The sequence below is a fragment of the Brassica oleracea genome, chromosome C2 (genome assembly GCF_000695525.1).
Source record: "Brassica oleracea var. oleracea cultivar TO1000 chromosome C2, BOL, whole genome shotgun sequence".
In the NCBI taxonomy this organism is placed as follows: domain Eukaryota; kingdom Viridiplantae; phylum Streptophyta; class Magnoliopsida; order Brassicales; family Brassicaceae; genus Brassica; species Brassica oleracea.
The window spans coordinates 21052220-21061226 of NC_027749.1; the positions used below are offsets into that span (position 1 = coordinate 21052220).

Genomic DNA, 9007 nt, shown 5'->3' on the forward strand with positions numbered 1-9007 from the left:
CTTCGAGAGGACTTCGCCAAGGGGATCCGCTCTCTCCATACCTTTTCATTCTGTGCACGGAGGTTCTCTCCGGACTCTGTTTGAATGCGCAACAGAATGGTAGACTGAGGGGTTTGCAAGTCGCTCAGCGGAGTCCGTATGTTAATCATCTCCTCTTCGCCGACGATACGATGATTTTCTGCAAAACAAATGAGAGAAACTGCAGAGAGCTAAGCGACATTCTGCGAAGGTATGAACTAAGCTCGGGCAGTGCATTAATCAGAGTAAATCTACAATTACTTTCTCTGCGAAAACCCCGGAAAACATCAAAGATAGAGTCAAGGCCTCGCTGGGAATCAATCAACAAGGGGCATGGGAAAGTACCTAGGTCTCCCAGAGACTTTTGGGAGAAGCAAGAAGGATGTCTTTACAGGGATGGTGGATAAAATTCGACAGAAGGCGCAGTCTTGGACCACAAAGTTCCTCTCAGGGGCAGGAAAGCATGTTATGCTACAGTCGGTGTTGACATATCTCCCCACTTACTCCATGTCGACTTTCAAGATTCCGATCTCCCTATGCAATCGCATTCAATCTATCCTAACTCGATTCTGGTGGGACAATGCGCCAGATAAGAAGAAGATTGCTTGGGTAGCTTGAGGCGTAATGGCACAACCCAAAGTTTTGGGAGGTCTTGTTTTAAAAACTTGGAAGACTACAATGACTCTCTGTTAGCAAAGCTCAGCTGGAGAATCCTAAACAACTCGGACTCTCTGTTAGCACAAGTGCTGAAAGGCAAATATTTCAATGATTGCTCCTTTATGGAGAGTAGTAAAAAAGCAGGTTTCTCTCACGGCTGGTCAAGTATATTGGCTGGTAGGGCTGTACTAAACAAAGGAATTGGGTTCTTGGTTGGAAACGGTGAAAGCATTAGTGTCTGGTCTGATCATTGGCTCTCCCCCTTTGGCTCTGAGGCACCAATAGGACCCCCTACCTTTGAAAACCAAAACTTAAGGGTAGTAGACCTGATGGATCATCTTACCAATGAGTGGGACCTGGAAAAAGTTTGACTGCACTTACCTCAGTATGAGGAAAAAATTAGGCTCATTATCCCGAGCTCGACAAGACCTCCTGATCGACAAGTCTGGCTCCATGAACCCGCTGGATCATACTCTGTTAAATCAGGGTACATAAGGATCTTTGAGGAGAAGCATGGATCTGCTCCGGCCCCTTTTGACTGGATGAAGCTAGTGTGGAACCTACAGGTGCAACCAAAGATTCAACACTTTTTATGGAGAGCGCTAAATAATGCTATACCGGTGGGCACTTTACTTGCAACACGCGGAATCCATTCAGAACTAAGCTGCAAAAGATGTGGAGCTCCATAATCCATCTCCCACCTGTTCATCTCCTGTCCTTTTGCAGTAGAGTTCTGGACAAAGGCCCCTCTTAACTCCCCGGTCATAGCTCCCTCCGCGCTTATGGATTTTAGAGCTTGGGTGACAGATCATGTAAAGAAAGCATCGCTACCTCCTTTGGGCATTGCCTCCACCCCGCTGGTTCCTTGGCTCATTTGGAACCTTTGAACTGCTAGAAACAAGTTGGTCTTTGAAGGAAAGTCCTATAAGATTGAATACATCATCACTAAAGCTATAGTGGACGCTAGAGAATGGGAAGAGGCAAATGCAAAGAAGAGTAAACAGAAAGGGAAAATCACAACAGTAAGCAATCGAGCTCTAAACTCTCCTTCTTGTTAGATTGATGGAGCATGGCAGGAGAACTCTAGGCTGGGAGGAATGGGATCGATTATCAAGAATGAAGAAGGAAACGTGCTTCTGCGAGGCTCTTCGAACAGGACGCACGTGAGATCAGCTCTTTTGGCGGAGGCCTTGGCTCTGCGAGAAGCGCTCATGAATGCAAAAGAGTTAAAGCTCACTAGCCTCCATGTTTTCTCGGACTCTCAAGTCCTTATCTCGGCCCTGTGTGAAGGGCGGGACGTGAACGAGATCGCGGGTATCCTCACTGATGTTAGGAACCTTGCAACTCTCTTCTGTCCAGTATCTTTTAGCTTTATCCCTCGTTTAGAAAACTCTCAGGCTGATTCGCTGGCTCGATCAGGCCTTGTTCGTTTGCTATTGTAGTCTGGATTCTAGTTCATAAATGCAAGTAGTTGTTTGACAAAAAAAAACAAAAATTACAATCAACAATTTTATAAAACGATTCATGGGTTTGAATCTTGAAACTGAAAAGAAAGAAATTTTTTATAATCAATGTATAGTTTTGTGTGATTATAACCAATTATTTTATGAAAAGTTAACATTTAAACACTAGTGTCTTTTTTAATTTATTGATTTCATTTTATACAATATATTCTAAATTGTAGGTTTCAATTTTATAGTCCTTTCACATTATAGTTTTGAAAAACAATTTTACATTTCTAAAAATTTCAAAATAGTGTAAACTACATAACAGTTTAGAGTTACTGATATAAAACTTAATTCATACGCTGATGTAAAGTCTCGTGAAACATATGTTATAAAGATATTATAAATCAGTGAAAATATCAAGTAGTCCAAAATCTTACATATCTTCTCAACCAAACATGTATGAAACAAAAGCCAACAACACATCATACAATTATGTTTATTCATTATAGTTCTTCGTATGAATATTTTCATCATAACAAATTAGTCTATTGGGGTAACATCTTTTAACACTTGTCTCTTTTCATATAAATTTTATTGTTTCACCATTTTATGGTTATACACATTTTCACTTTTAATAGTTTTATGATCATATATATATTATTTTTCATGTATTTCTACTATATTTTATTTTGCAATTTTTCCTTCTGTAATCTTAAGATTCGAATGAATTGTTGATAAATAGTGCAATATAAAATAATGACGAGATATTTGATTTTTAAAAATATTTATATACTCTTTATAGCATTAAACTAGATTTTGAAGGATTGTATTATATAAAATTTATATTTTTTAAAAAACTTGTGTTTTATTTTGTTATCTATCTAATTTTAGTATCAATTATAGTTTATTAAAAAAAATATGTAAAATTTAATATATAGCTTTTCTGTGAATTCGTGGGGTCTGAATCCCAGTAGTAGTAATAGTAAGTGTAAAAGATAAGGTTATAGGATAAAGATCGACATTTTAAGTCAAATCTCTCGACTCTTTTTCGTCCACATATTCATTTCAGTCCAAAGAATCTCAAGTATTCGGTCAAAGTAAACTAAACTTGACTAATCAACCATGCAAAAGTCAATGGTGGAGCTAAATAATTCATTTTTTTCTAAGCTTCTATATATAAGCTATGAGAATATAATTAGAATCACATTGGAAAGCATGGCTACATACAAGATTTGGCTGATGTCTCTCATGATCACAGGTATAGTTCTTGTTAACTACATACATATAAGTATATAACATTGATCAAAAAAAAAAAAAAGTATATAACAATCAGAATTTGATATTACTTCTTGTTTCAAAAATTCCATTTAGGAGCGATTCTAGCAGATGTAATCCCTGGAGTTACTATAACAAAGACAGCGATCGCTTGTCCTCTCTATTGCTTGGAAGTAGAGTACATGACATGTCCTTCCTCTGGGGACGAGAAGCTGCCTCCGAGATGCAACTGTTGTCTTGCTCCCAAAAACTGTACTCTCCATCTCTCTGGTTCTACTTCTATCCATTGTACCAAATGATTTTAGAAACAAGTGTGTTCTATTTCATCTGTTCTGTAATCTCCTTTTTCTTCTTCTTGCTTCTTTCTCAAACTTTAACATCAAACACTTACATGTAATGGATATATAAAGAGCTTGTGAGTGAGTATGTACTGTAAGTTTGGCTGTTTTATTGAGTATTTTAAAAACCTTAAAGGAGCTCTACGTTGTGACCAGGTCCCAACTTTGTGATTATAAAAACGAAACCCTCGTTATGCTAATGGTAAGATAAAAAAGTCAGCAGCTCCTGCAGCAACTAGAACCACAGTAGTAATGGTTTTTTACTTTTTTTAATACTTTAAAATTTGTATTTATTTATTAAGTTAATTTATTTTAAGAGAAATTAGGACCAATAACGAAATCAAAGCCATAAATTAAGAAAATGACCATAACAAAATAATGGTTGTATATTTATACGATATTTGTCATTTTACCTTTCATCACTATTTCCTTCTTTTTTTTTTTGAATGAACACTATTTCCTCTTATTTTAATTTACTTTTAACAGTCTAAAAAATAATTATTCAAATTTTTAGTAATTTATGAAAACATAGATTTTTTCTTTCTAATGCCATATTTTGAAAATTTTAAAACAAATATACATTTATAAAAATTAATATGTTATGTTTTTACGATGTTGTGTTCTATTGCATTTAGCATAAATATAATAGACTCTAATGCTCTATTCTATTTAATTATGTAGAATATAAATGTAATTTACTCTCTCGTTATAAGAGGGACAGTGTTGTCGAAACTCGAAAGGAGTGAAATTTTATCACATCACTTTTTTTTAAAACTACATATATGGTTAGTTTGTTAATTTTCTTATCCTTATGTATATTTGAAAAATTCACTCTTATTTTAAATATTTTTATTTTATTCTCATTATTTTTATTTAATTAAATTTATTATTGATAATTTTATTAGAAAATAAATAATATAGGTTTAATGTTTAAAACGTTAATAAAATTTTGTTTGTTTTTCTATCCCTAGGTTCATTTGACAAATTCACCCTTATTTTAATTATTTTTATTCATTTTTATTCATTTTTACTATTTTATTTTGCTACTATTATTTTATTTAATTTTTAATTATGATAACTTTTTACTTCAAAATAAGTAATTTAATTTTAAGGTTTAATACAATAAAATTAATTTCGTGATTTCAAGTATTAGTGTTTTAAACACCGAAAATTAAAGTGCTATTTTCACACTTTTATGGTTTTAAATGCTGTTTCTCCAATTCTATTAATGGTTTTCGCTTTTAAATTCAAAATAAATTTTAGTTTATGACAGAAAGAAGTCTACTACTTCCTGTGAGATATTAATACTGAGATAAGAAAATTTAGGTGAATCAATAGGCGTGCTTAGGCCACTACGAATACTAAGTGGGGTTGCTATAGATCTGTGGGCTTCCATTACGAGTACTAAATGTACCCAAACAAGTCCCATTACGTGGTTCCTTCTAACTAATACGATTGTTTCGGGCGATGCCGCAAGACAAAATGCTCCTCGTCGAGCGGTCGAGAAGTTTACTTTCACGAAGAAGCGACACGTGCAAAGACGTGGCGATACGTGTCATTCAGAAGTTAAAAGAAAAATAAAATGTTTGTTGCGGTTTCACATCCTCCCAAAGTGTTTATAAGTTTATTACCCGTAGTGGCAGTTCAGATTTGATGATGTAGTAAGCAACTTGCAAGTACAATGACGAATCTGTTGGCTTTGTGTCTTGTCTTCAGCACTTTATTTGCGGCGGAAGTATGGTCTCCGAGCCCATCCGTGACCACTCAACAGACCGTGGTGTCGGAGGAAGACGTCATCGTCAAAGATGGCCATCGCGTTGTGGTGGTTGAATACGACCGCGACGGGAAAACCAATACCAGAGTCTCGATCTCGCCGCCGTCGGCAGATGAGGGAGAACAAAAACAAGTAGTAGAGAAGGAAACTACGTTGTTTAGACACTCTAAAGAGAAAGCGAAAGAAACGGCGTCGTATTTTCCAAACGTTGGTCAAGGCATCTCGCAGCCGGTTGTGACGGAGGAGGCGCGTGATCACCACGCGACGGCTGGGGAAGTCATATGCGACGCGTTCGGTAAGTGCAGGCAGAAGATCTCGAGTGTTGTTGGCCGGGCTAAAGACCGAGCATCTGATACGGTAGATGATGTCGGAGAGAAGATCTCTGATGCCGGAGATGCTGCGGCGGGTAAAGCTTACGACGTGAAGGAGACGGTTACACGTGTGGCACGTGACTTAGAGGAAACGGTTGCTGATAAAGCCGGCTATGCTAAGGAGAAGGTAGGAGAGACGGCACATGATGCGAAGGAGGGTATGGCCCATAAAGCTCAAGATGTTAAAGATAAAGTAACCAGAAAAGCCAATAACGTGAAGGAGACCATGGCCCATAAACCCCATGAGTCGAAGGAGAGGGTGAAAGATGAAGTGAGAGAGAAGGCTCACGAACTCAAGGAGAAGGCGGCTCACAAGTCCCACAACGCGTGGGAGAGAGTTAAGTTTGCGGCGCGTGGATTGGGGTCAGCGACTGCGAAGGCGCTGAGTCCTACTAAGGTAGCAAGCGTGGTGGGGCTGACTGCAATTGCGGCTGCGTTTGGGACTAGCGTGTGGGTGACGTTTGTGTCGAGCTACGTGTTGGCCTCAGTGTTGGGGAGGCAGCAGTTCGGGGTTGTTCAGAGCAAGCTGTATCCTGTCTACTTCAAGGCAACCTCTGTTGGAATCTTGGTGGGTTTGCTTGGTCACGTGCTTAGCCGGCGGAGGAAGCTGCTCACTGACGCTACGGAGATGTGGCAAGGCGTGAACCTTTTGTCCGCTTTCTTTATGATTGAGGCTAATAAGTCATTTGTCGAGCCACGTGCCACCAAGGTATATCTACACTTCCCTAGCCAGTTTGTCTTAGTAATATAGTAAAGTGATGTTAGTCTAGTGATCATTATGTTGTTTTGGGTTATATATATATTTTGTTGTGGATAGGCGATGTTTGAGAGGATGAAGGCGGAAAAAGAAGGAAGAGGAGGAGGAGAGAGAACGAGTGAGCAAGAAGTAAGGAGGAAACTGGAGAGGCTAAGCGAGAGGCTGAGCAAGCTCAACACATACTCCTCTTGGTTAAACATAATGATGCTCATGTCTCTAACCTGGCACTTTGTTTATCTCGGCCAGAGACTAGGCGCTGCTTGTTGATGCATATGGCTTTGTTAATTTGTCTCAAGTGTGTGTATCTCCTGGTCCTACACCTAACTTTTGTCGTTGTGGTTGTTGTTTTCTGACGTACTTCTTACGGTGTCATAGTTTTATGTTGTGTTGTTTAATGTCATATGTAGATATGTCTTGTTATTAGGTCATGCCTTGACTTTTGAGTTAGACGGTTGTTTTTTTCGCCTGTATATATACAAATTTGAATGGTAACGTAGGCTAAAACTAAACAGAAGAATACATACTAAAATAAGAAAAATACAAATCGGTAGCTCATTATTGAAAGTAGATCCTTTTAACTAAAAGACAAAGAAAAACAAAATCGGTATGCACCTGTGCGCCACTGATGGAGTTCCACCCCAAATCACCAAAGCATCTCAGGAGTATCCGTGGGCTGCAAAAATGAAATCGGTATATCAATCATCGAAGAATAACTACTCCTGTTTATATGGAAGATGAAACTCCAAAGGTTTAATAGTATTCTTAGCCATATCTTCGTCGTTCCCTATTTTCTAGTTCTTTTGAACTTGATAAGTTTCAGCTAACCTAATTCTCATGTAGGCTCATGTCTTAACATCTACTCTACACTTCACTCATAACCTGTATTGCTTCATGCAATTTTCTATCAAAACATTCTTTCAAGAAAAAAGCAAAATCATTTTTTGAAAAAATATTATGTATGAAGTACTCATATCCCATCTATATTAATAGAGAAACATTTAAAAAATTATAACATGTAGTTTGTACTAATTGAAAAAATGTCATGCTGAGTTGTCACGTAATTAAAATGTTGCACTGCTGAGTTGTCACGTAATTAGAATGCTAATTTTACTTACAAGGCGGCCTGAGAATCAGTTGAGAATTTTGTTAGTCTAAAACTAAATTGTTATGAAATTCCCTATATATTAATAGAGAAACATTTAAAAAGTTATAACTTGTAGTTTGTATTAATCAAAAAGTACCCTGCTGAGTTGTCACGTAATTAGAATACTAATTTTGCTTACATGGCGGCTTGAGAATCAATTGAGAATTTTGTAAGTCCAAAATTAAATTGCTAGGGAATTTTATATTATATAGTATGTCCATTATGGACCATTCATTTATCAAATTGAATTATTTCCTTAAATAAAGCATACAAAATTACCTAATGTGATTAAGATATATATGACAATTAATGATTTTAAATAATAAAGATTTGCTAACAATATGTATACTTTCTATCATTTTTGTTTAATTATTTATTATTAAAATAAATTACATAATTACATTAATCATATAATAAAAATTTAGATTTTTTTGTATATGTTGTATTTAAATTTTTCAAAACGAGAAATTAGTAAAACTGTTAAAAGTCTCACATAAACTTTTGTGATCAAGGTTTAAATTTTTTTCCTATAATAGGATACAATGATTATAAAATCATATGAATAAATAATTTTATTTTAATAGGTGTTTATGTTAATATATATATATATATATAATATATCATATCGTTTAAATTAAACTAGATACATCATATGAAAATACATACTTATATTCTGTTATCTACGGTGAACATATATTGAAAAGTTAATACTTTAATTTGGAAATATTTATTATTTTTTTAAATGATTATAAATTATTGAAACCACTAAACATTCCACATTATAAAAAAAGTAGTTGGTGTAAAATTTTGTTACACAAATATGCAAATAATCATAAGATTATATGAGCAGAAACCTCATTTAATTAACATTCATATTAAAAGTATACTATATATCTATGTTAATATCATTTAAATTTAATTATATATCATATACGATAAATAAGATTGATTGTTTTGATTTATATACCCTAAAATGATTGTGAATAAACAAGAGCGGCCATTTGATTTATATGCGCACATCAATTTATTACATAATAGTAACTGATTTCTTAGTTATTTAATATATAATAGTTATTTTATTATTTCATAATATGCAGAAAAACATAAAATAAGTAATAAATATAAAATATTTATTATGTTCAATGCGCGGATCTAAACCTAAGTATGTATCTCTTTAATAATTTTAAATCTTAAACATTTTCTAAATCTCAAGCCAAAACAAAAT

General features: G+C 35.2%; 2 protein-coding genes across 2 annotated transcripts; both read left to right on the forward strand.

Annotated features, from left to right (window-relative positions):
• Positions 1-3323: 3323 nt before the first annotated feature.
• On the forward strand, positions 3324-3843 carry LOC106326242 (proteinase inhibitor PSI-1.2). Its single transcript, XM_013764264.1, has 2 exons — positions 3324-3381; positions 3495-3843. The coding sequence occupies exons 1-2, from the start codon at positions 3339-3341 to the stop codon at positions 3695-3697; spliced, it is 246 nt and encodes an 81-aa protein (XP_013619718.1). The 5' UTR covers positions 3324-3338; the 3' UTR covers positions 3698-3843.
• Positions 3844-5259: 1416 nt separating this feature from the next.
• On the forward strand, positions 5260-7085 carry LOC106325614. The gene is made up of 2 exons (XM_013763660.1): positions 5260-6590; positions 6699-7085. The coding sequence occupies exons 1-2, from the start codon at positions 5418-5420 to the stop codon at positions 6903-6905; spliced, it is 1380 nt and encodes a 459-aa protein (XP_013619114.1). The 5' UTR covers positions 5260-5417; the 3' UTR covers positions 6906-7085.
• Positions 7086-9007: the final 1922 nt, after the last annotated feature.

Excerpts from the sequence above, each read along its gene's own strand:
- LOC106326242 (XM_013764264.1), top strand. The coding sequence starts at position 3,339 with ATGGCTACATACAAGATTTGGCTGATGTCTCTCATGATCACAG. Across the intron at positions 3,382-3,494 it reads GATGTCTCTCATGATCACAG|GAGCGATTCTAGCAGATGTA; the intron begins GTATAGTTCTTG and ends AATTCCATTTAG.
- LOC106325614 (XM_013763660.1), top strand. The coding sequence starts at position 5,418 with ATGACGAATCTGTTGGCTTTGTGTCTTGTCTTCAGCACTTTATTTGCG. Across the intron at positions 6,591-6,698 it reads TCGAGCCACGTGCCACCAAG|GCGATGTTTGAGAGGATGAA; the intron begins GTATATCTACAC and ends TGTTGTGGATAG.